At 41.3% G+C, this 26,964-nt stretch overlaps 1 protein-coding gene across 1 annotated transcript; it reads right to left on the bottom strand.

The window, feature by feature from the left end:
• Positions 1 to 4,974: 4,974 nt before the first annotated feature.
• Positions 4,975 to 26,964, bottom strand: LOC137334950 (cathepsin E-like). The gene is made up of 9 exons (XM_068000043.1): positions 26,909 to 26,964; positions 22,933 to 23,116; positions 19,664 to 19,781; positions 16,962 to 17,080; positions 11,305 to 11,504; positions 9,828 to 9,950; positions 7,543 to 7,684; positions 5,423 to 5,521; positions 4,975 to 5,298 (listed from the first exon to the last, which is right to left on the bottom strand). Exons 1-9 carry the CDS (start codon positions 26,962 to 26,964, stop codon positions 5,116 to 5,118), a joined length of 1,224 nt encoding a protein of 407 aa, XP_067856144.1. The 3' UTR covers positions 4,975 to 5,115.

The following is a 26,964-nucleotide window of genomic DNA, read 5'->3' as shown; positions in this document are numbered from 1 at the left end:
CAGGAGCCGAGTGGTCCTGGCGGAACCCAAACTGAGCATCGGTGAGCAGGTTATTGGTGAGTAAGTGCCGCTTGATAGCACTGTCGACGACACCTTCCATCACTTTGCTGATGATTGAGAGTAGACTGATGGGGCGGTAATTGGCTGGATTGGATTTGTCCTGCTTTTTGTGGACAGGACATACCTGGGCAATTTTCCACATTGTCGGGTAGATGCCAGTGTTGTAGCTGTAGTGGAACATTTTGGCTAGAGGCGCGGCTAGTTCTGGAGCACAAGTCTTCAGCACTACAGCCGGGATGTTGTCGGGGCCCATAGCCTTTTCTGTATCCAATGCACTCAGCCGTTTCTTGATATCACGTGGAGTGAATCGAATTGGCTGAAGACTGGCTTCTGTGATTGTGGGGATATCGGGCGGAGGCCAAGATGAATCATCCACTCGGCACTTCTGGCTGAAGATGGTTGCAAACGCTTCAGTCTTGTCTTTTGCACTCACCTGCTGGACTCTGCCATCATTGAGGATGGGAATGTTTACAGAGCTTCCTCCTCCCATTAGTTGTTTAATTGTCCACCACCATTCACGACTGGATGTGGCAGGACTAAGAGCTTTGATCTGATCCGTTGGTTGTGGAATCGCTTAGCTCTGTCTGTAGCACGTTGTTTCCGCTGTTTCGCATGCATGTCGTCCTGAGTTGTGAGGGAAGCGGTTTTGTTTTTAGTTTCAGGTTTTGATTTGGTTTATCAATCTATCTTCAATGAACTCAAGGGTGCTGTCTGCAGCTAATCCCCAATGTAATTTTATTCACTGATTATTAAAATTCCAACAAGAACTGGTTCTTTCACACAGAACCACTAGGATGAACAATAAAGATGATGCACAAGTAAAAATCCTCTGTTAACTTAAATACATGTAGTGATACTTTGAAACATTCAATCCTATTTACGAGTTAAGGAACAGCCAGAACATGTTCAGTTATGGAAGTATTGTATTCAGATCAGGGCACACAGAATCAAAGAAAGAATTTGCATTTATATAGTGCCTTTCTTGTCCTCAAGGTGCCCCAAAGAGCTTCACAGCCAATAAATTGTTTTTGAAATATAGACATTGTTCTGTAAGCAAACACAGATGTCAATTTGTGCACAGCAAGTAAACAGTAAATGAGATGAATGGCTAGTAATCTGTTTTGGTGATGTTGATTGAGGTATAAATGTTGGCCAGGAGAACTCATATGTTCTTCTTTTGAATAGTGTCATTGAATCTTTTACATCCACCTCAACAGGCAGACGAGGGCTCGATTTAATACCTTGTCTGATAAACAGTAGCAGAGTCAATCGGGGTCAGGGTGGGGGGATGACCTCCAATCACATTGAGATTATTTAACGTGTCATTGGAGGACTGCTTCCATTTCACTCCCAGGAACCTCTGTCACCCATCTTTGGCCGGGATCTGCCTGCAAATCTGTGCGTTTCCTTGGACTAGGTATATTGGCATTTCCCAGTTCTCAGCTTTGTCCCCTTCCTGCCAAGTTGGCCAAATCTCAAGTTCAACCACCGCCACACACACACACACACACACACACACACAGTCGGCCAAACCTAGCTCTGCCATTAGCTGCAACAAAGCAGCACTCCCTATGTACCATAATATCCCAATTAGAAAAGGCAGAGTTATTTTTGTAAACATCAAATACCCTTTCATGGCAGGAGACACATTTTAGTTTTAGTTCTTTACCTTGCAGGGGGAATCTAAAGTTTTTTTTGCATGCAATACTATTTTAATAGGAGTGCAAGTCCTGTGTATTAAGTAAGCCACTACACACCAGGATATATGATATGCACAGCACCTCACTTATGGATCCTGAATCTGCTGGTGCAGCCCACAAGCATTTAAGATACAGTACGTGATGGGATTGGCCTTATGGTTTATTTTCTTCATACTTATCAAAGTAAAGAATAGGCAGAGCTGGATAATGACACAGCTTACAGATTTTACATTCAATGCCAACACCAAAAATGCCGTGTTCAGGAGTAGCACAAGTCAGACGCAGTTTAAAGCTCCATCTATACTTCAGTAATAATCTACCATAACTCTGACTTTAAAAGAAATCTCTCCTGCGCGGCATAAATCATGATCCACATCAGCCATCCTCATAACACTCCAAGTGAGGTTGCTCAATTAGTGGCAAGATATGACTAGTTTCCTCCTTTGGACTCGTAGCAACTAGGATCTGAACAGAAACTACTTAAACTAATTTCCACTTTGGACCCATCATTCTCATCAGAAAAAGAGAAAGAAAAAGAAGAATCACAGTCTGCTAATTTAGACTGGATTCAGACCCAGATCCCAAAGGTATAGCGATGATGTGGAGATGCCGGTGATGGACTGGGGTTGACAATTGTAAACAATTTTACAACACCAAGTTATAGTCCAACGATTTTATTTGAAATTTACAAGCTTTCGGAGGCTTCCTCCTTCCTCAGGTAAATGTCAGGAACTCCTCGAAGCCTACGCATTTATAAATCACAGAACAATACATGGTGATTACAGATAGTCTTTGCAACTGCCCGTTGCCAAGGCAATCACCGTGTTCAGACAGAGAGGTGTTACCTACAGAGCCCCCGAATATACAGTCAACAAAAAAAAACAAACAGAAAAAAAAAACAGAGAGAGAGAGGCAGAAACATCCGGAAGGCAGAGAAAACCAGCAAATGACCCGTTATATGAAAAACAGATAGCTTTTGTTCGCTGGTGGGCTTACGTGTAGCGTGACGTGTAGCGTAACATGTCACACTTACGTGTAGCATGACATGTAGCTTACGTGCAGCGTAACATGTCACGCTACACGTAAGCCCACCAGCGAACAAAAGCTATCTGTTTTTAATATAACGGGTCATTTGCTGGCTTTCTCTGCCTTCCGGATGTTTCTGCCTCTCTCTCTCTGTTTTTTTTTTTCTGTTTCTTTTTTTTTGTTGACTGTATATTCGGGGGCTCTGTAGGTAACACCTCTCTGTCTGAACACAGTGATTGCCTTGGCAACGGGCAGTTGCAAAGACTTTCTGTAATCACCATGTATTGTTCAGTGATTTATAAATGTGTAGGCTTCGAGGAGTTCCTGACATTTACCTGAGGAAGGAGGAAGCCTCCGAAAGCTTGTAAATTTCAAATAAAATCGTTGGACTATAACTTGGTGTTGTAAAATTGTTTCCAAAGGTATAGTGGTAGTTTTTTTTAAACCGTGTGTCAGCCAAGAACACAGTTTTTTATATATAATTTGAAGAGGTGCATTTGTGGTCTAATTTTATTTTGCTGTGGAGAAGCGTAATGGGAATTATAATTAGTCTAGAGTATAATTAGCTAGGAGTAATATCTAATGTATCCTTATTTTTGTAGAGTTAAATGTTGTTTCTCCTCAGGTATGATTCCAAAGTAAAAATGTTTTTTGATAATTTAATCAGGCTGTAGCCAAGTAATCCTTAAAGGGTTTAAAATGTTAAGCCACTAAAGCTTGTTTTCATTCTAACCATCAGCTTATGCCAGTGACAAAATGGACATGTTTTCCCTAAAACCTACTCAACAGGTTAGTGGTTTGTGATCAGTGACCCAACTTATTGATCCACACAGATAACAAATGCAATTAATCTCAGAATATTTCTCTAGTGACACATGTTTATACAAAACAATGATGTTCATTTTCCTTATTGCAAACAATTACCATACACGTCAAACCTTGGTCCAACCACATTTTAATTCCCTAAAAGTGATGCATGTATGCAACTGGTGTTTAGTGTCCTTGTACTTTCCTTTGGTGGCGCATAATTTGTATGCTGTAGACTCAAATTTACTGGTCCCCCTAAGTGCTTTCTTCATGGCAGTGGGAGCCTCTTGGGAAGCAAGTGGTCATCTATCTACTTGAGTTATGTCAGGAGTTGACCTAGCTACTGGCTCCACCATGTCCACAGTTGCATTGACTCCCTGTTCCTATGTGATTTCTCCCATATATACAATTATTAGAGTTATTATTTTATTGGGCCGGATTTTGCCGTAAAAATAACAGTGAAGCTAACAGCGATCATCATTTTTCATGTGCAAATCCAGCAGCAACTTCCGGTGACCGCATATGCGCAGTTAAATACAAAAATCCCAAAGTTGCTGTACCAGATGCCCAGCTCCTCCAAAAGCTGCGCAAAAACTGCATCTCCCTCGCTGACTCCCAGTTCAAATATATTTAACGGCGTGAAGTTCCTGTACTGACATCGCAGAATCGGACTAATCGAGTCAACAAAAGTTAAGTCAGGTCATTTCAGTCTAAGTATCATTTTAACGGCGTGGTAAGTCTTAATTACTGCCAAACAACATCTCTGGCACTGAAAATTAACTTTGACAAGTGCGGAGTCTCATTCCTTCAGATTTTAATTATTGTTGAACATTTTTTTTAAAATTAAATAAAAAAATGTTTCTTATTTTTTCTTTCTGTCTGCTTTATCTGTCTTTTAATTCAATATTTCTTTCCCCCTCTTTATTTTGCTTACTGTACCTGATTTGACATTGAATTCACTATTCTAACTTACACTTCCTGGTTCAGTCTGTGCTGCTCATTAACGATGCTTAAACCTGATTAAGGGGGTACAAAGCTGCTTGCCCTGTTCACACAGGTCCCAGATGCCCTGTAGAGGGCACCACGTTTTTTGGATCTCTAATTTAGAGGAACTTGCCGTGCAAAAGCTCACAGAAAGTCTATGGGCAAGTGCAAGTGCCGCTCACAGCAAAATCCAGCCCATTAAGATTTACCTTGTCTTCTCATTCTTTCAGCTTTAGGAGCAGAATCCTGGAGTGTGGACCTTGGGCCTTTCACCTTGATTTCTCAATAAACAAAATATAGTTGATAGTTGGTGGTTGAAGTTATAGTTGCTTTCCTCAAAAAATGCATTTGTTTTATTATATCTATGTTGTAGAATGTAGTCTCTGAAGCCTGAGAGTTTAAATTGGTTATTTTTATTTCAGTAAAACAGAGGCACTAATCTTTCAGTTGAAAAATACTATGTAACATTGCATTAAAGTACTGAACCATTAAAGACAATTTTACTGATAATAAATAGGAACAGTTCACTTCTGATGTTTCAGTCTTCACGACTATCTTGTATATGACGAGATTTAGCAAATCCCACTCTATCATTTCTCCGGTCAAAAATGGTGTAGAATTTTGTAAGAAAAACATCTCCCAGAATCCAAAGAGGTCCTTCAGAAGAAAGCATATTTAATGCCTGGAATCCATATAAACACACCGAGTGTTCTCCATGAAACTTGTGCAATAAAAGAACAAAACATCATATTAAAAACTTTACAAGAAATAACATAAAATATTATTACAAATAAAAATTCTTATAATAAAAATAAAATATGAATGAATCCAGTTGAAAGGGGTACCTTTTTAACATAATCTTCTGCTTCCAATGTATATTCTACCTCTCCAATAGTGAAAGTCACACTTGGCAGCATGGGTATTTTTTTGCATTCTACCATATACTGGCAATTAAGAGACAGGTTATTGATGAAAGGATTCTCTTGAAACATCTTCACGCTATTTAAATGACTTTGCTTAAGATCTAGGTTCTCTCTGTCTATATCTTTGTCAAAGTACTAAAGTGGATGTGGATATCGTCCTAGTTAGAATTAGTGAGCTCAAAACATAACGGGCTGTATGGGGACGGGTCAGGAGTGGAGTCCGGCAGGAATTGGTCTTCACCATCTTTATCAATAATCTAGATGATGATGTCAAGAGAACTGTCTGCAAGTTCATGGATAACACAAAGATATGTGTGGGTGTAAGGACCTTAGATGAAAAAAATAGATTGCAAACGGATCTAGATACAATGGGGGAATAGGCCATACTTGCGTAGGGAGATCTCCAAGCACATGTACACCATGTAGGGTTGTGTGCTCAAGGCTGGTGAGTGGGAAGACGACCTGGGGATACAATCCATGAGTTATTGAAGGTCCATAATCAGTGCCGCAAGGCTATTGTAAAAGCAAATAGGGTGTTAGGGTGTATTACCAGAACAATCAAATATAAAATAAGAAACACTATCGTTTCTCCATATAAATCCTTGGTCAGGCCACATAGTGACCTCACATGGTGAGACATATAGAGGCCCTGGAAAATATTCAAAGGAGGGCCACTAGATTAATACCTCATTTGGGGGTCCTCAGTTACCATGATAGGCTAAGAGTAATACGGATTTTTATCTTAGAAAAGCATAGACTTCAAGAAGTTTTGATTGAGAGCTTTAAAATAATGAAAGGATTGGACTCAGTCGAAGTGGATAGGTTAGGGAGATATAAGTATAAGTTATGTAACAATAGAAATAGGTTAGATGCGAGGAGATGCTTCTTTTTGCAAAGAATCGTTGACCTCTGGAATAAGTTGCTGACACATGCAGTGAATGTCAATTCGCTGCAAGCATTGGAGGTTGTGTCACCCAGTCACCATAGTCTCTTGGAGCTTCTTTGATCACCTTCAGGGGTTGGAGAAGTATTTCCCATAGTTTTCTCTAAATTGACCCAAGTCTTTTTCTCTGTTTTTTGCCTCTCCGAGGAGATTATGTGGCTGCATGTGTAGGAAGGGATGGGGGTGAAGAAGTTACACCGTGCCAGAATAAGACAGGCTCAACGAGCCAGCTGGTCTTTGCCTGTCCTTTATATGTTTTGTATGTTTTTTTAACTCTAGGGTCTATGGATTATGTGCTAAAATGTTGGTACATATCATTAAACCTTTAATACATTCCACTAACATAATATGAACTTCAATAGAAGGAAATAGTTGATATTGCCCATTTAAAGTTGTTGCCTAATGGCAAACACCAAAGAGTACTGGGATTAAAAATGTGCTATATTAAAGCAGCAAACACTTTGACAATCAATTGACAGACTTTAACATAGCAGAAATAAGTTAACTCAGTTAGGACCTTCCTGGTCGTATGTCTCAATATCGCACAATGCAGTGTATTTATCCACAGATCCATTGGGAAAGCCAATATTGACATTTTTATCAATGTTTGGCATATTATAAGTGGCCTGATATGTATTCTTGAGTATTTTATACAGAGATGTAATATTTATTGGTTTGGTAACAATTGAATTTGACTAATAAACTCAGAAAACTGATAATCAATTTGTATTGTACTGTGAAAAATCATCATTCAATCAGTAGATTTGTGGAGATGCCACGGTTATATTAAGTACTCAAGAACCATAATCCCAAAAGTAATAAATAATTTCATAACTAATGTCACCAGAAATCTATTTTTAAATCTCTAAAATGTTTCAATGTCAAATTTTAATAAAATACAGATAAATGTTTAAGACTGTTATGCCTGTAATACTTAAAAAAATTAACTTCTCTGTTGAAGAATGTTACATTTTCTAACATTACTTAAAATGCATATTGATTGTACGAATAGTTAGAATTCAGCATGAAACCATTGATTCCTATGCCTTATAAAAATTAAATAGTTATGATCAGTTCAAATTAAAGTCAAAATTCATACCTCTCCCCTGCCAAACTGCATGCCAGCAATATCATGAAACATTCTTTTTACTGCCAAGTAAGGACCAGCTATCAAAGAGGTTCCAGTGTCAACTATTGCAGAACACCCATTGCGACAGAGGACAATGTTTTGAAATGTTATACTGGATAGAAAGCATTGCACAATGTAAGTTATCCCTGAATCATAAGCACAGCATATAGATCTTTATTCATTCAACATGGCTGATAATTCAGATCTTGATTTTAGATTCCTAATTGATGCTGATGTGAATCACAGAGTTAGATCAACAGAGAGTTATGAGCAGGGCTTATACCCAGAGGAAAAGATTTGTTTTTGGGGAGGAAGGAGTACAGGTCAAAAGTTGTTGCATTGCCTAATTTGCTGGATACAATATTTTTCACCGCTCTCACTGATATATTTTTAAACATTTTGTTGTAGTTATTAGCTTCTATTTTACTCTTCATTTTCTAACAGTTCTCTACTCTTCTTCCATTCTTTACAAAATCTATAAATTTCTCCAGTCCTCCCATGCATTTTTCTACCTTGTAGTTCTGAACTTTTCTAGTGCTCTCTCTGATACTTACTAGCTTTATTAAAAAAAAAGCTTAGTTACACTCCCGGGGGTTGAATTTTGTTTCTGGTGCACATCAGGGGAGCGATCCATCCGGAACCATCTGTTACCCACTCAATGGTGTTGGGGGGAGGCCTGGACAATTTGCATGATCAGGCCTCACTTAAGTATGAATGGTGAGCTGCTTATAGGTAGCTTACACTCACCTATAGGTAGGGTGGGAAATTCGATGTGCCAGTCCTTCATGCAACCAGCCTGCACCTCTTAAAGAGGTATAGTTTTCATTGGCTATGTGAGGAAAGTATGTGTGTGGAGCAGCAGGCATAATATTGAGGGCCAGGGCACCCTAATTTTCTGATACTGTGGTGGAGGTGCTTATTGAAGAGGTCAGGGCCAGGAAGGAGGTGTTGTTTCCCTCAGGTTGCAAATGGGTGCCACACATGAAAATGGCATCCATGACCTAATTTAAATATATTTATTAGGCTTCCACCCATTTCCGGCAGGAGAGTTGGCCATCTAAATCAGGGCCCACTCCAAAATCGCACCAGGCAGGTCACCGGTGGAAATTCAGATTTTTTTTTTGCACAATTTTCATCCTGCTACCACCTCACGCCAAAAATAGGGCGGGAGGCAGACAGAAATCGGCCCTCCAGTCTCTTTTTATCTACTCTTCATTTCTCCCATATCTGCCATATCAAACAATTTTACAATGTATATTTCATGAAGAGATCTGGCAGAATTTTCAAAAAAAATGTCTAATTTATGATGTGTCTACTGGCTGAATTATTACTTCATCAAAATAGAGTGTGCAGACTACCTGAGTGACTTTCAATGTTGTTCTTAAGATTGCAGACTTCAATGTTGCTAACCTTCCATGCATTTACCAGTTTGTACCTCCTTGCACATTGCTCAGCTGGTGTACTTAAATTGTCCCAAGGATATGCATGGTTTGAAATAATATATTTCCTCTGCTTCCTCTGAGATTCAAGGTGCACAGCCATAAGTGGATGTGCACCAACCAATCTCAGGAATTAATTTTGAATCCTTATTTGTTCAGATTAAAGATACAAGAGTAAATGAGATATTCAACTCCGTGGATTAGCTACCCCACCAGACATTTTTCTTTATCACTTTGTACCATCCATGCTTCATTCAGGATGGATAAAATTAAAGGCATTTCCAATGGCATGTAGTTTTGCTTAAGGAAATCTTACTCGTGTAGATTTATCTTACTGCGGTAATGGACATACTTAAACTTCAGTGTAAAAAAAATTCTTCAATTTGTGCTTTAACTCACATTTAGCTTGTGGTTTCCCAATCTTTCACTTTATCAGATTTTCAAATATGCTGATTATCAAAAATAAATTCCCAGCTCTTGTAAGTATTAATATTAAAGTTAATGCTATGCTTAGTAACATATCAGAGCAGTCACTCCATTTGCCATATAATATGTACTGAAAGCTACTAGACTAGTAAACTAAACTAGGGTTCATTGTTCCTTTCTGATTTATGCTTACATAAAAATTCTTAAACTCAGATTATTTGATTGATAAAAAAGGTTAAATGGCCTTCCTTAAATAATAAAGATTCTGGCAGGTTCTGAATAGTTTCAACATGCATCACCAAAACAAAAATTGCATACTGTCCACAACTGTTGTATATTGAAGGGGAGTTTACAGACTCTTTATGGTACAATGCTTTCATACCCACTTACTTTTGCAGTTCTATTTGCCAGTAACCCTTTTTTGTGACATTGACCCAGTTAATAGGGCCTGTGTAGCTTGTATGGTCGATACCTCCCAGCAACAATTCACCACCATTTTCACTGTCTGCCTCTCTGGAAAAATAAAAATGTAGTTAGCGTACAAATCAAAAAAATGCTTCATATGAAAAATGAAACTACAGATTTACTATATTAGCATGACTCACACTTGCATTATACATTTGTTTCAGAAACTTGTGCTTGTATTATTTTTAAAGCAATTGTGGTCCCTTTCAAAATTCTGCATTCTTGAACAATTATTTGGTTTAAGTTGAGAATAATTGTGTGATTGGCATTCATGTGCACCATTTGTGCTATTACTACTATCGGTAAGGAAGATGGAAACATAACTTGCCAATGTGGAAATTTAAGGTTTTGATTTTGAGAAGAGTTGGCTTAGGACTAAGGAAATAAATTGCATTTTTCAAAAAAAGTGCCGTTGCAATTATTTCCCACTACAAGGCTTCCTGTGAGAAAAATATAATTGTTCAGCGTACCAGGTTCACAATCTATTCCCTTGCAAAGAGACCAATACCGATACAAGTGTCTAGTAGACCCACCGATGGACAGTTTGGGGTCAGTAGGAATATATCATTGTCATTCCTATTATGTTGCATTGATTCTTCTTCTGGCTGTTTGTTTGCATCATCAGGATCTTGATACTCAGGTGGTAGTAGTATTGTCTGCAGGTGAACCTCCTCATCAGATACCATTATGGCTTGCCTTGGGTACATGCAGATGTTCCCATTCATGGCATGCTATATGTTTTAGTGTCACTTGGGATTATAAATTACAGCTATAACATGGTGAATTCTGTTGATTTTTGTTGTACTAAGGACAAAAACCAACTCTGATGGCTATTTATCAGTTTAGAAAGAAACTCCATACAATAGATATATGAATGCTTATTGTATACAATTAAGTGTTTACATTCATATTTAATATAATAGCTTATATATCTTTTACTGCACTTAATGAAGGCAACCTTAAAAGGTATACATATCCTCAAATTGACAGACTTACCAAAGTTATCACAGGCTCACTTTTCCATTTTGTTTCTCTGCATGTTATCCTGAAAAGCTCTGATACTTTCCCTTCTATAAATGTAATCATGAATAATGATAATGATCTCCCAGTAGCAGCATGCCACAATGGCCTATTATGGGAGATTCTTCCCGCTATGTCAAGATTTCCCTTTCAATTTTGCAATGTCAACTCTCATCGTGATGTTGCAGGCTCTGGCCACTAGAGTGAATTTCTTTCTCCCAACTCTGTTGCTATCTTATTTTTATAAAAATAAACATATTCACCAACTAACCATGAGCAATTTGGTAATATATATAATTTGTGTTTATTTTCTTTGAGATATAAATTATTGCATTGCAAACACTACTTTGTTTTATATAATATGGAGATGTGTAAAACAAACCTGTTTATTCGGATAGAAAATATAGGTTCTTCCAACAGACCCTGGTGCATCATTCTGTCGAACACTGGAATGGCTCCACCTTCAGCTAAAGAAGGATATCCCAGTCCTAAAATACCATCAAACTGTGCTAGAGTAAATGTCGAACCTGGCTCATAGATAGATTCACCAAATTCTTGTCCTTTTATAGTAATGTTTCCAATCTGTAAAGAATGAAGAGGAAGAATAGTAGATTCGTATCAGGCAGGTTAGAAGACTAAAATCCAACTGATAGGTTGGTGATGATCTGAACCATGAAAACTGTATGGCATTTTCATCTTCCAATCATGTATATTTCATATAACATACATGTTATTTTATATCATATATGCTTTTAAGTATATATTGTTGAAGTCTGAAAAAACTTTGATTAAGACACCCATAGCATGCAGATCAGTGTCTTTATAATAGTTTGATGTAACTACCATACTAAAAATTGGTTTTAAAAAGATGCTTTAGTAAAGTTGATGCTAAATGCCATCTTGGTATTGATTTCACTGGCTTTCATGCATTTCTGAGCTGATATTGCAGAATAATGTTCAGACTCAACACAGAATACAATTGTAGCAAGAGGTACGATGACAATGTCACAATCATTGTTGTGTTGAACAGATCCAAGGGACATTGGTCTCAAAGGCAATTAATTGAACAGTATATTAAAACATGATGTGGAGATGCCGGTAATGGACTGGGGTGGACAAATGTAAGGAATCTTACAACACCAGGTTATAGTCCAACAAATTTATTTTAAAATCACAAGCTTTCGCAGATTATCCCCTTCGTCAGATGAATGAGTGAAAAGGTTCTCAAATCGCATATCTTATACTAGGCTGGGACAGCATCACACCAATCAAAAGGTGTTGTTGTTATTCAAACAGGCCAGTCACGGAGAACAGCACGTCCCAGTACACTCGATATACATTGTGTCAATTACACAGACAGGCAGAAAGAAACCCAAAATGGCAGAGAGAGAGAGAGAATATTAAAAAACATAATTTTTTTCCCTTTTTTGCTGGTGGGGTTACGTGTAGCGTGACATGAACCCAAGATCCCGGTTGAGGCCGTCCTCATGGGTGCGGAACTTGGCTATCAACTTCTGCTCGACGATTTTGCGTTGTCGTGTGTCTCGAAGGCCGCCTTGGAGAACGCTTACCCGAAGATCGGTGGCTGAATGTCCTTGACTGCTAAAGTGTTCCCCGACTGGGAGGGAACCCTCCTGTCTGGCGATTGTTGCGCGGTGTCCGTTCATCCGTTGTCGCAGTGTCTGCATGGTCTCGCCAATGTACCATGCTCCGGGGCATCCTTTCCTGCAACGTATGAGGTAGACAACATTGGCCGAGTCACAGGAGTAAGAACCATGCACCTGGTGGGTGGTGTCCTCTCGTGTCATGGTGGTATCCGTGTCGATGATCTGGCATGTCTTGCAGAGGTTGCCGTGGCAGGGTTGTGTGGTGTCGTGGACGCTGTTCTCCTGAAAACTGGGTAACTTGCTGCGAACGATGGTCTGTTTGAGGTTGGGTGGCTGTTTAAAGGCGAGTAGTGGAGGCGTGGGGATGGCCTTAGCGAGGTGTTCGTCGTCATCGATGATATGTTGAAGGCTGCGGAGAACATGGTGTAGTTTCTCCGCTCCAGGGAAATACTGGACGACGAAGGGTACTCTGTTGGTTGCGTCCCGTGTTTGTCTTCTGAGGAGGTCTATGCGATTCTTCGCTGTGGCCTGTCGGAACTGTGGATCGACAAGTCGAGCGTCATATCCCGTTCTTACGAGGGCGTCTTTCAGCGTCTGTAGGTGTCCATCGCGTTCCTCCTCGTCTAAGCAGATCCTGTGTATTCGTAGGGCCTGTCCATAGGGGATGGCCTCTTTGACGTGGTTGGGGTGGAAGCTGGAAAAGTGGAGCATCGTGAGGTTGTCCGTGGGCTTGCGGTCGAGTGAGGTGCTGAGGTGCCCGTCTTTGATGGAGATTTGTGTGTCCAAGAAAGAAACCGATTCTGAGGAGTAGTCCATGGTGAGTTTGATGGTGGGATGGAACTTGTTGATGTTATCGTGTAGTCTCTTCAGTGATTCTTCGCCGTGGGTCCATAGGAAGAAAATGTCGTCGATGTATCTGGTGTATAGCGTTGGTTGGAGGTCCTGTGCAGTGAAGAAGTCGTGCTCGAACTTGGGCATGAAAATGTTGGCGTATTGGGGTGCGAATTTGGTCCCCATGGCTGTTCCGTGTGTTTGGGTAAAGAACTCGTTATCGAAGGTGAAGACATTGTGATCCAGGATGAAGCGGATGAGTTGTAGGATGGCGTCTGGAGATTGGCTGTTGAGTACTGAGGCTGTTGCAGCGATGCCGTCATCGTGGGGGATACTGGTGTAGAGTGCCGAGACGTCCATCGTGGTGAGAAGTGTTCCTGGTTCAACTGGTCCGTGGGTGCTGAGTTTTTGTCGGAAGTCTGTAGTGTCACGACAGAAGCTGGGGGTTCCCTGTACGATGGGTTTCAGGATGCCCTCGACATATCCAGAGCGGTTCTCACACAGGGTTCCGTTGCCTGATACGATAGGACGTCCGGGTGTGTTGGCTTTGTGTATCTTTGGGAGGCAGTAGAAGTCTCCCACGCGGGGAGTACGTGGGATGAGAGCACGTAGGATGCTTTGAAGGTCTGGATCGAAGGTCTTGATCAGTTTGTTGAGCTGGTGGGTGTGTTCTTTGGTCGGATCTGCGGGTAACTGTCTGTAGTGTTCCTGGTTGTCCAGTTGTCGGTATGCTTCTTTGCAATAGTCCGTTCTGTTCTGTATGACAATGGCTCCTCCTTTGTCCGCTGGTTTGATGATGATGTTTCGGTTGGTCTTGAGAGCGTTGATGGCGTTGCGTTGTGCTCGGACAACCAGGAACACTACAGACAGTTACCCGCAGATCCGACCAAAGAACACACCCACCAGCTCAACAAACTGATCAAGACCTTCGATCCAGACCTTCAAAGCATCCTACGCACTCTCATCCCACGTACTCCCCGCGTGGGAGACTTCTACTGCCTCCCAAAGATACACAAAGCCAACACACCCGGACGTCCTATCGTATCAGGCAACGGAACCCTGTGTGAGAACCTCTCTGGATACGTCGAGGGCATCCTGAAACCCATTGTACAGGGAACTCCCAGCTTCTATCGCGACACTACAGACTTCCTACAAAAACTCAGCACCCACGGACCAGTTGAACCAGGAACACTTCTCACCACGATGGACGTCTCGGCACTCTACACCAGTATCGCCCACGATGACGGCATTGCTGCAACAGCCTCAGTACTCAACACCAACAACAGCCAATCTCCAGACGCCATCCTACAACTCATCCGCTTCATCCTGGATCACAATGTCTTCACCTTCGATAACCAGTTCTTTACCCAAACACACGGAACAGCCATGGGGACCAAATTCGCACCCCAATACGCCAACACGCCAACATTTTCATGCCCAAGTTCGAGCACGACTTCTTCACTGCACAGGACCTCCAACCAACGCTATACACCAGATACATCGACGACATTTTCTTCCTATGGACCCACGGCGAAGAATCACTGAAGAGACTACACGATAACATCAACAAGTTCCATCCCACCATCACACTCACCATGGACTACTCCTCAGAATCGGTTTCTTTCTTGGACACACAAATCTCCATCAAAGACGGGCACCTCAGCACCTCACTCTACCGCAAGCCCACGAACAACCTCACGATGCTCCACTTTTCCAGCTTCCACCCCAACCACGTCAAAGAGGCCATCCCCTATGGACAGGCCCTACGAATACACAGGATCTGCTCAGACGAGGAGGAACGTGATGGACACCTACAGACGCTGAAAGACGCCCTCGTAAGAACGGGATATGACGCTCGACTTGTCGATCCACAGTTCCGACGGGCCACAGCGAAGAATCGCATAGACCTCCTCAGAAGACAAACACAGGACGCAACCAACAGAGTACCCTTTGTCGTCCAGTACTTCCCTGGAGCGGAGAAACTACACCATGTTCTCCGCAGCCTTCAACATGTCATCGATGACGACGAACACCTCGCGAAGGCCATCCCCACGCCTCCACTGCTCGCCTTTAAACAGCCACCCAACCTCAAACAGACCATCGTTCGCAGCAAGTTACCCAGTTTTCAGGAGAACAGCGTCCACGACACCACACAACCCTGCCACGGCAACCTCTGCAAGACATGCCAGATCATCGACACGGATACCACCATGACACGAGAGGACACCACCCACCAGGTACATGGTTCATACTCCTGTGACTCGGCCAACGTTGTCTACCTCATACGTTGCAGGAAAGGATGCCCCGGAGCATGGTACATTGGCGAGACCATGCAGACACTGCGACAACGGATGAACGGACACCGCGCAACAATCGCCAGACAGGAGGGTTCCCTCCCAGTCGGGGAACACTTTAGCAGTCAAGGACATTCAGCCACCGATCTTCGGGTAAGCGTTCTCCAAGGCGGCCTTCGAGACACACGACAACGCAAAATCGTCGAGCAGAAGTTGATAGCCAAGTTCCGCACCCATGAGGACGGCCTCAACCGGGATCTTGGGTTCATGTCACGCTAAACGTAACCCCACCAGCAAAAAAGGGAAAAAAATTATGTTTTTTAATATTCTCTCTCTCTCTCTCTCTCTGCCATTTTGGGTTTCTTTCTGCCTGTCTGTGTAATTGACACAATGTATATCCAGTGTACTGGGACGTGCTGTTCTCCGTGACTGGCCTGTTTGAATAACAACGACACCTTTTGATTGGTGTGATGCTGTCCCAGCCTAGTATAAGATATGCGATTTGAGAACCTTTTCACTCATTCATCTGACGAAGGGGATAATCTCCGAAAGTATATTAAAACAGATTAACGGTGATGAAAAAGTAAGGAAAGTAGATGGAGATATAACAAGTAAAACAAAAATATGAGGAAGGAAAGCATATACAAGAAAACAAAGGGGAATAGAAACAGAAAAAAAGGTAATCAGTAAAGAAAGAAAGAAAGAAAAGTTGAGTGAAATTGAGTAAGAGGAATAAAGGAGCAGCAGAAAAAGCACATTAGTAAGACTTCATGGAACTCATGGAGTTGTACATTGCCATAAAATAACACCAATCCTGTATGCTAGTTTAATTAGGTTAATTTTCTTGCTGTCATGCAGTGCAACACTGAGCATGTTTGAAGTATTATGGTGTTCAGCAGCTCATCCATGCAAAAGCAAGAACATTCTATATTCAATCAATAGTCCCTTCTAATTAACTACATAAAGGTTTTTGGTTGTTTGCAATGGTTTAAAGGTTCATGTATTATTTATGGATATGACACATTATACTAAACACATTTTGACTTAAAATATGACAAGCATGACATTTATCATCACTTATAAAACAAAAATACAATAGTGAAAGCAAAGTGGAAATACATCTCGATGAACTAACTATCTACATCCTCCAGTTTAGATTTATTTTAAATAAAAATCTATCAATTGAAGGGGATAAAGAAGAAAAGACAATCAGTCCATTCAGGTCACCCTGTTAAGGTCCATGTTCAGGACCCACTCAAATTATGCTCATCTCCTGTCTTAGTTGACATGGTTTTAATCAAACTTACTCTGACTTTATCTTTACCCAACACTCCAACGAGCTGCCCAGTGCCGTATCGTATGGCAAAATGGTTTCCTCTGGGAGAATATGTTGATGAGGAAAATGATTTAAAGCGGTGATGTGGTCCTATAAAGAAAAGAGAAACATTATAATGGGTAGATTATTTTCATTCCATAGGGCTAAGGATTGCTACCTAGTCGATGATGCCATTGGCCAGTCAGCTGATCTCAGACAGGGCAGCAGTAGAGATACTACAATTAGCCCCAGTGCCTTGAGTTAAGAAGTGGAAAAAACAGCCAGGGTTATCACCTTCGATCATGATCCAGTGACTCTTGCTAGAAAGTGCATGTGTATGGATATTGGGTGAGGATAGGATCGGGCTCAGCTGTGATGCCATCCACTGTTGAATAGCCTGCCAACATACACCGTCAAAGCTAACACATGAAAAATGCTCACTTAGCCAAGGTACCAGAGGTCTGCTTGCATCTCTAGAACTTTCCTCTGGCATAAGTGAGGACCTTCAGAAGAGGAGACAATTGGGGAGAATAGGTAATTTAAAAAAAACTCCACTTCTGGCTGGAACTTCTCTCATTGATATCACAGCAGATGAAGGAAGTAATCAGACTCCACTGTCAAACCCCGCAAAGATTCATAGCGAGAATACCCTTACTGTGATGTTATATTATTGTGCTGACCCCTTATCATCAATGTAGACTATGCCAAAGGAGTCTTCTGGGTGACTGTCCTGACTTACTTGACATATGCTAAATTCACCCGAGTCAAAAAACCTGCAGAAAATGTGATGATGCTTCACTTTTGAGTAAGACTGCAGGGAGGATGGGCAAATTGACCACGGCACCGTGGTACAAGAGGCTACTCAAGTGGGGGGAGCGAAAAGGAATGTGGTAGCGTTAGGGGATATTATAATCAGGGGGATAGATACTGTTCTCTGCAGCAGCGACCGGGAGTCCCAAAGGCTGTGTTGCCTGCCCGGTGCCAGGGTTAAGGGCATCTCCTCACAGCTGGAGAAGAACTTGGTGGAGGAGGGGGAGGATCCAGTTGTCGTGGTCCACATAGGAACCAATGACATAGGTAAAACTAGAAATGAGGTTCTGCTGAGGGAATTTGAGGAGCTAGGGTCCAAATTAAAAAGCAGAACCTCACAGGTAATAATGTCTGGATTACTACCCGAGTTACGCGAAATTGGCATAGGGACAAACAGATTAGATGGTTAAATATGTGGCTGAAAGAGTGATAATGAAGCAGGGGTTTCAATTCATGGGGCACTAGCATCAGTACTAGGGAAAGAGGGAGCTGTTCCGTTGGGGTGGGCTCCACTTAAACCAGGCTGGGACCAGTGTTCTGGTCGAATGACTAGAAAACTATAAGAGCCCTATATAATTGCAGCAAGACCTCCTTAGTCTTATAGTTGAAATCCCTTGTAATAAAGGCTAAAGTAGCATTTGCCATCCTATTGGTTGCTGTACCTATATTTCCCTTAGAGGGGGTGCAACAAAGGTTCACTGGATTGATTCCTAGGATAAGAGGGTTGTCCTACAAGGAGTGATTGAGTACAATAGGCCTATATTCTCTCAAGTTTAGAAAACTGGGAAATGATCTCATTGAAATGTATAAAATTCTTAGAGGGCTTGACAGGGTAGATGCTGAGAGGCTATTTCCCTTGACTGGAGACTAGGGGTCATAGCCTCAAGATAAATGGTCGCCATTTAGGACCAAGATAAGGAAAAATTTCTTCACTCAGAGGGTTGTGAATCTTTGGAATTCTCTATCCCAGAGAGCTATGGATGCTCAGTTGTTCATTATATTCAAGACTCAGATCGATAGATTTTTGGACACTAAAGGAATCAAGGGATATGGGGATCGGGCAGGAAAGTGGAGTTGAGGTAGAAGATCAGCCATGATCTTATTGAATGGCGGATCAGGCTCGAGGGGCCATACGGCCTACTCCTGCTCCTACTTCTTATAATAGACTCCTAAGTGGGAAACTTAAGTTTGAGTCTTTTTTTCATTATATTTGCATTTAGCCTTCTCCCCAACATCAATATTTTCTGATTTCAGGTAGGTTTAGGGCAACATGGTTACTTTCTGCACCAACTCAGAGGAGGGGAAAGGTGGTAGTGTATATTATGAAGTTTTATTCACATCCATGATCTGAACTCTCCTATCCCGAATTCTTAATTGAAAATTTCAAAACTGAGATTGATAGATTTGTGTTAGGCAAGGGTATCAAGGGTTACAGAATCAAGGTGGGTAGATGAAGTTACATTATAGTTCAACCATGATCCAATTGAATGGCAGATCAGGCTCGAGGGGCTGAATAGCCTATTCCTGTTTCTATGTTCCTAACCAGGAAGAATAGAGGAACAAACAGGGAAATTTCCACAAAAAAATTATAAACTTATAAGCAATAGCATGTGACCCAACCGTAAAGGCGGAATTTGTAAGTTTGCAAACAATGCTCAGAGAGGCTCCAGAATGACCATCCAGAAACCAGATTTGTTTCTATAATAATGAAAGGAAATGTAGGGTTGCCATATGTTGTTGGTACAACCAGCACATTTCAAACCAATTGTTTGTAGTGTGCTCGTTATACCAGCAACATACTGCAACTCAACATTTCCATTTTAATTCAAGTAGGATCATTTTATCTGATACAATATGAATCGTTGTAACTTTGGTTTTACTCACTGCATGCCTCGCTGATGCAATAGGCTGAAGGCACCCAGAGATTAGATGAGCCAGTGTCAAACACTACAGTAAATGTCTGTGGTGGGGTTCCAATACTAATCTCTCCATAATATTGAGCCTAAGTGTTCAAAAACATAACAAAATTAAACCACGACAACATTTAAAACATTTGCACTAAATTATGCATGCCAAAAATCAAAATACTACCATTTTGTAGCTAAAAATCTCTTGCTGGATACTACTGAGCTGCTTCCTGAAATGGCTCTCCCATGCTGGCTGCTGTTCCCTCTGTTGTTGAAATCATTTATAAATCCTAACTTCAAGTTTCATAATCTCCCTCTCTATTTACACTCACCTCTCATTCTCTTACTGACTCACCGGAGTAAATTTTTAGCTTGCTGCCTGCGTATTGGATAAATGGAAATGAAACTTGGGCAGCCGATCTGCAACAACCAGTTTTATGCCTGTGCAATGTTGAAAATCTACCTTCTTGTCTTCACACACACCTTTGCACAAGTATTTATCTCATCAGCCCCAGCTTTCTGCTGTGACTGACCTGGTTTGGCAGCTGCTTTCTATTTTCCTCGAGTGACTCTTGAATCCTCACCTGAAGCAGGCCTCGGGCTAGACTATAACTATTAGAGTAAACTGAGTAGCCCCAACTCTCTTGCTGAAGAGTGAGCAAGAGCAGTCTTGGATCCTGGTTACTGAGAACAGCAGCAATGCAGGCCAGAGCAGAGACACAGATGGTGAGCTGAAGAGAGTGAGCCAGATGCAAAGTAACGTTACTGTGACTTTGCAGATTAGTGTTGTGAATATTATACAGTAAATATAGAGGTTTCTGGGGGAGGGCATATAAATTTCCAAAGTGGGTCCTAAAATAGGCATTAGGCCCTTTATTAACATATTCAAGATGCCTAACATCGGTTTTAGGTAGCTGCCAGGGACATCTCTACAGCGCCAGAACCAATATGGAGTCGGACGTGTTACCAACATTGTTTTGGTGCAGGATGTTGGCCCCTTAAATTGGACCTCTATGCCCCTGTTTTTCACCCAAAAAACATGGGCACAGAGGTCCAATTTTCCCCCCTGTGTTTTGATTCTAGGGTAGATCCCTTGGGGGCAGAATTGGACCTCCTTGTGCCAATACCTGGTCTACATGCTGGAGGCCACCACCAAAAAGGTAAGTTTTTAGAAAATACCTTAATGTGGAGCCAGGAGGAGCAGGAATGCTCCTCCCAAGTCCTTAGCGCTATTATGGGCCACTGCCTGCCCTTGCACCGCACCCCTCCTGTTCTCCTCCCCCTTCTCAGGACTTACCTTGGGGTCGCTGTCGGTGAAGCAGGTGGCCCAAAATTGGAGGGGACCACAGTGGCGAGCTGCCTCTGGAGGCATGACAGGCACCGACAGCTCACCCAAGTTATTAAGGTGCGGCCCAAGGGTGAATTTCGGACGGTCCTCAGGCTGGCCTCTTTTATGCGTGCCACCTGCTTCGTGCCTGAAAACGGGCGCAAACCAATTTACTTCCCCTTGGATTCAGGATATTTAGCAATCCTAATAAGACACTCAAAATGAGATAGCCCTAAGAATTTAATTTAGTTACTGTGCAAGACTTGTCTGTTTATTATATATACACCACACTGTATGACTCTGATCTGTACAGTGTGGCATGCAGTCAGGCAGCTCAAGTTGGACACTGCACTCGTCTCATCAACAAAGGAGCTCTGCATGAGCATGTTTGTACACATTCACAGATCTCCACTCTCCACTGGGTTGAATTGTTTTGTTAAAATATTATGGCACAAATATCATTCTTTCCTAACATTAGAAATATTGGAAACTAATTTTATAATGTCCCCGGGTCATAGGAACATTTTAAGTCTCCTTTACACCAGGTTGGAGTTATACTACACCTGGTGCGAAATCGAAACGTGGTGGGACTTGCATAATACACCAAATCGCTTGCTCACTAAGCTGGTTCAAATCATAACTTTTTTCTTTACAAATGTTTCAGCAAGGACAAACTAACACTGTCGATGAAAACTGTACAGGTGCAGGGTATTTACGAACTGCAGTGTTGTGAAAACAGAATGTACTGGGATTTTGCCAAATACCAGCCTCATGGATTCAAATGGAAATGTGGATATGTATATTAATATTCAGTAAACCTTGCTGCCCTGAAGATTGCCAGTTCAAGGGGAATTGAATTTCAAGAACATCAAGCTCCTGTTATTTATTCACAATACAATTCAAATGGTGCACTGAATTGCTTTGGATTTCCTTTCTCACAACAAGGATTTTCTTTCCTTAACATCCAGTTGGTGCAAGAAGGGACACTCTTCCCTCCTCCCTCTCAAGTCCTGGGTACTTTCCACCACAAGGTGGATGCTGAAGTCATTTTGAACTATAGGCTTATCATTCATATAGTGTTAGACCACTGTCATGAACTCAAGGAAATTGGGACTGCAACAGTGCCAGAGTTCATGGGCATGATTTTGACCCCGAGCCGGGAAAGGGGCGGGTGGGGTCAAATTGTGGACAGGAAACCCGGAAGTAGCAATGTGAGCAGGAAAAGTAGGGACTTAGTCTAACTTATATTTGCATAATTCCTAACGACAAACCTCCCACAAAGCAAAGCTGTGAGCAAAATGAAGGTACCAGAAACATTAACTGTGGGTATCAGTTATAAGGGAGACTGTCCTGCAGCTGATGCAGATTTAAAAACCAAAAGATGGTAAAAATTTTATAAATGTTCCAAAAAACTGCAAAGACAACTTGACATTTTTGAGATAGGCCAAACCAAAAATAGACAATGCACTATTGCTTTTGCGTTAATAGGAAATACGTAAAGCTAATGTATCAGAGAAAATAACTGAAAGTGGCCATTTGAGTGTGGGGGATAAACTGGTTTTACAAGCATAAAAACAGGAGCAACAAGGGCCAATTTTGGGGACCAGCGACCTGTGCCCCAAGAATGCTTTAAAGACGACTGACCTCATATTGGGTAGGGCCATTTTTCAGGCATCTCGGGCAGTCGATAAAAATTGGGTGTTAGGCCCCTTGTATATACTAATGAGGACCGTTTATCTGTTTTAGAACCCCTCTGGGAAATTAAATTGCCCTGAGTTCTGATGACGGGTGTCCATACAGAATGTTTATTTAATTTTTCTCTTTCAAGTGCTGACTATTTCCAGCACTTTTTGGTTTTATTTCAGATTTTCAACATTTACAGTTCTTTTTATCTCCCGTCCATGTTAATGATAACTTACATCCATATAATTTGATAAGTGCTCAAAAGCAACACCAGTGCCACGAATCGTTAAAAGTTCAGAAGGATAACAGCTACTGAATTTGCGGACAAATGCACTTGAATTGTGATGTACTAGAAATTCTTCAAGTTCGTTGCGTTCTCTCAGGACTTTTCTAATTGTCTTGAAACGGATTAGAGGAATCCTGTAACATGCATTAAATTTTCAATTAAAAACATCACACTTGAACAAATGCAGAATGAAAGGGTGACAGTAATATTGCTACAAAACCACCCCTAATTTTATAAAGCAAAATTTGAAAAGACATCAGGATCAAATATTTTTTTTAAAGTGACAAACCCAGAATACTTATGCAAGAGATCAACTTTCCAAAAAAAACAATCAAAATGCAGTAATTTAGATTGTGTGAAACAGATCTGGTTTTACTTATAAGCAGATAAGGTTAGCACTTATGGAATATATAAAGTACTCTTGAAAAAAGAAACAACTGCAAGAAAAAATTCTCGGGATTTCTTACTTTCCAGCCAAAAACATTGAATAATATATGAATCCCAATTTGTATGAAAAGTATAGGTAACATCAGCAATATATCAAACTCTGAATGTTCTCATAGGTTTCTTGGATTAATCCAGTTTCTTTTTATCAGTCCATCGTCATCATCCTTGACTTGCACTCTCTCACATCCGGTCCCATGTTGTTACTCTTATGCTATGGTTTCTTCTGATGATGTTTTCACTAATTACCTTTGTGATGAGACTGCCAAGAAATACTAGTTCACTGACTATAAACTCAAGACCTAGAGTGGGATTTGAACCCACAACCTTCCAACTCAGATAAGAATGATAGCAGCTGAGCCAACTTGCAAATATTGGAATTCTTCTTCTGTTATACTCAGGAAGCCCTAAATTCTACAATACCCTTGGAGAGCATTGTTCTCCAAGAGAGTTACCGAGCCTGTAGCTGAGGGCTGCACAATGGGTTTCCCAATGGGAATCAACGATCTGCCTCCTCTTACCAACCTCTCCATGGTCTAAGTAAAAATCAATGCTATTCATAGGTAACCATCACATCCTAATCCTGAACCTCAACATCAGCACATTGTCATACAAGAGAACAAAACACCAACAGTCCTTACATCAAATATTCCAATGATAGGGTAGATGCTCAGAGACTGTTTCCCCTGGCTAAAAAGTCTAGAACTAGGGGGCACAGTCGCAGGATAAGGGGTCGGCCATTCAAGACTGAGATGAGGAGGAATTTCTTCACTCAGAGGGTTGTGAATCTTTGGAATGCTCAACCCCAGAGGGCTGTGGATGCTGAGTCATTGAATATATTCAAGGCTGAGATGGATAGATTTTTGGACTCTAGGGGAATCAAGGCATATGGGGATTGGGCGGGAAAGTGGAGTTGAGGTCGAAGATCAACCATAATCTGATTGAATGGCGGAGCAGGCTTGAGGGGCTGTATGGCCTACTCCTGCTCCTATTTCTTATGTTCTTATATTCTTATGATATATTGCAACTATTTACAAAAATATTATTTGGTTTTGTCACCGTGCATATTCCTTGTGACCACAAGAGATTTTCTCTGCTCTATTGTAAAACTTCTTCTACCTTGCCACCTGAGGTCTGAGATGTAGACAACTGCTGAAAACTCTTATGAGCCTCCAGGAATGGAGGTGGCCCTTCTCTGTCCTGGGATAGACACAGGACTGGCTGACTCTTTGTCATTGGCAGATGAAGGTTTCTGTGAGGACCTGATGGAGTGCTTCTCTGTGATGGGAAGCAGCCCCTGGGGCACACAAACCAGCTTCCTCACTGGTACAAGGAACAGGACACTGGTTGCCAGCAATCAATGGAAGGATGGACCTCATGGAGTCCCTGAGTCAACCAAATATACTTTACCCCCTCTGAGACACTGCTCTGTATACTTAGCAAATTGGGTGATATTGACTTCTGCAGATGGTCCCACAAGACCTGCAGTCCTTCATTCACTACCTCCATGTCGAGTTGACTGACTTGCCTGAATTTCTCATGCAGCAAAGGAAAGTTTGCAGTTGCCACTTTCTACAGGCTGTCCAGCAATGAATTGAAAGCCTCTTGGATGTTGGAGCGTAGCAGGAGAGTACACTTCACTGCTATCCCAACCATTTGCCACACATCTTGGAAGAGGTCACGGAACTCCATATGTGTCTGATGCCCTGCTCCCATCCTTCTCTTCATGGCAGGAATCCTGAGATCATCATCCACTTGCTCTGCAGCCAGTGTTTGATATGTCATCCACCTCCATTCAACTACATCAGGCTCCACTTCCATATCCATATCCTCTGGTTTCCTTGTGCTGTGTATCTTACCAAATGGCCATTCCTCATCTACACTGTCTGTACCCCCCTCGAGTGTGTGTCCCTGGGCTGCTGAATGCGAAGGAAAGGGTGAATGATGGGGTGGGTGAGTGGCCACTATTGTTGCTAGAGGTAGAGGGGACTGCAGGGTTTTGCTCTTCAGCATCCTTCTCATCTATCTCCTGGTCTGCAGCTTCTGGAGGATAAAACAGTACTATTAACTTGGATGTACTTGAGCAGAATTCTGTCTTAATCAGCTACTGAGGAAAGTGGTAGCTGTTGAAGAGATTTAATTGCATCCAGTCCTTTAAATACTGAATTGAAGCCTTGTTCTGCCCCTCTCCCAATTTTTCCACTACCACCACCTGTGCGTCTGACTCGCTGCTGGTGGGACTCTTAAAGAGCTGAGCAGGCTCTAGGAAGATGACTGAAATGGCTGGTGCATCCACTTTGGGTTCAAGAATGGCAAATTGGAATATTTTCTAAATGGCAAGAGATTGGGAACTGTGGAGGAACAAAGGGATTTAGATGCCCATGTGTACAAATCACTAAAAGCTAGTGCACTGGTACAAAAAGTAATCAAAAAGCTTAATGGGATGTTGACCTTTATCTTAAGGGCGCTGAAACACAAAAAGGAGGAAGTTATGCTTCAGTTGTATAGAGCCTTGGCCAGACCTCATCTGGAGTACTGCATTTAGTTCTGGTAGCCTGTCCTGCTACCATTATTTAAATTAGCTGACTCCGGGATTTAATTGGGTCAGCCTATGCAGAATTCAATGTGCATAAGTTCAGTCCCTCTGCACTTACGATGCCAAAGTTTTTTGCCAACGTCATTTCTTATTTTGGTTACAACTAAGCTTTTTGAAGCATGGAGTTGGACTCTTGCACTCTTGATTTCTTTTCCAAACTTATGTTTTATTTGGCTGCTGTTTCAGAGTCTGCCACTAAACTGTGATATAAATATTTCTCATTCTCAATGCAAGAAATTGCCAAATAAAAGTTCTAAATACAAATGCGCAGTCCTGTTACTCACTGGCAACTTTTACTTTTTGTTACTCAACAGGAAATGACAGCAGGCACAAATCACATTTAAGTTTTTCTTTCACATATTTCCAGGCTAAAACTGTGATCAAATAGCAACAAAGGCATTTTCTTGAGTTCAGTACCAAACAAACAAATACAGGCTGACAATTGTAATATTCAGCGAATTTGGTTGTATTGTGTAAAATTGTACCTGTGACTATTACGTCAGCTGAATAACATTAATCACTGTGCTACATTACTTGTCCCCCAGATTTATGGAAAGAAACCTCTGCGAAGGTCTGACTTATATACCAGGTGATGGTACGATTTTTATGCCACATTTTATGTATCTATACTCAATTTCCTAGTACAGTTTGCAGCAACATTGCTTTATTACTTAAATAGATTTATAATTTAGATGGAGACAAGGCAAGGTCACTATTTTATATTGTTGCTATTATGCATACCTTCAAAATCAGATTTCATTCATTCTTCCGCAATGTTCTATACTTCCAGTTTACTTCCATTCAGATCAAAAGTCCAAGATACATGTTTGTCACAAAACATTGCATTTATTTCATTAACTTTTAAAAGGACTTAGAAACCACTCACCTGATGGCAGATTCTGCAAGGTAAATTAAAACTAAAACTATTACCAGCCACTTCAT

The sequence above is a fragment of the Heptranchias perlo genome, chromosome 18 (genome assembly GCF_035084215.1).
Source record: "Heptranchias perlo isolate sHepPer1 chromosome 18, sHepPer1.hap1, whole genome shotgun sequence".
Taxonomy (NCBI): Eukaryota; Metazoa; Chordata; class Chondrichthyes; order Hexanchiformes; family Hexanchidae; genus Heptranchias; species Heptranchias perlo.
The sequence above is the reverse complement of the archived record's forward strand: the minus strand, read 5'-3'. Positions and strand labels throughout refer to the sequence as shown.

Bases quoted from the DNA above. Each gene is read 5' to 3' on its own strand.
- LOC137334950 (XM_068000043.1), bottom strand. From the start codon at position 26,964: ATGAAGTGGCTGGTAATAGTTTTAGTTTTAATTTACCTTGCAGAATCT. The intron at 23,117-26,908 runs GTGAGTGGTTTC...TGCATGTTACAG, and splicing joins CTTGCAGAATCTGCCATCAG to GATTCCTCTAATCCGTTTCA. The intron at 5,522-7,542 runs GTATGAATTTTG...CTTAATTGCCAG, and splicing joins TGCAGTTTGGCAGGGGAGAG to TATATGGTAGAATGCAAAAA.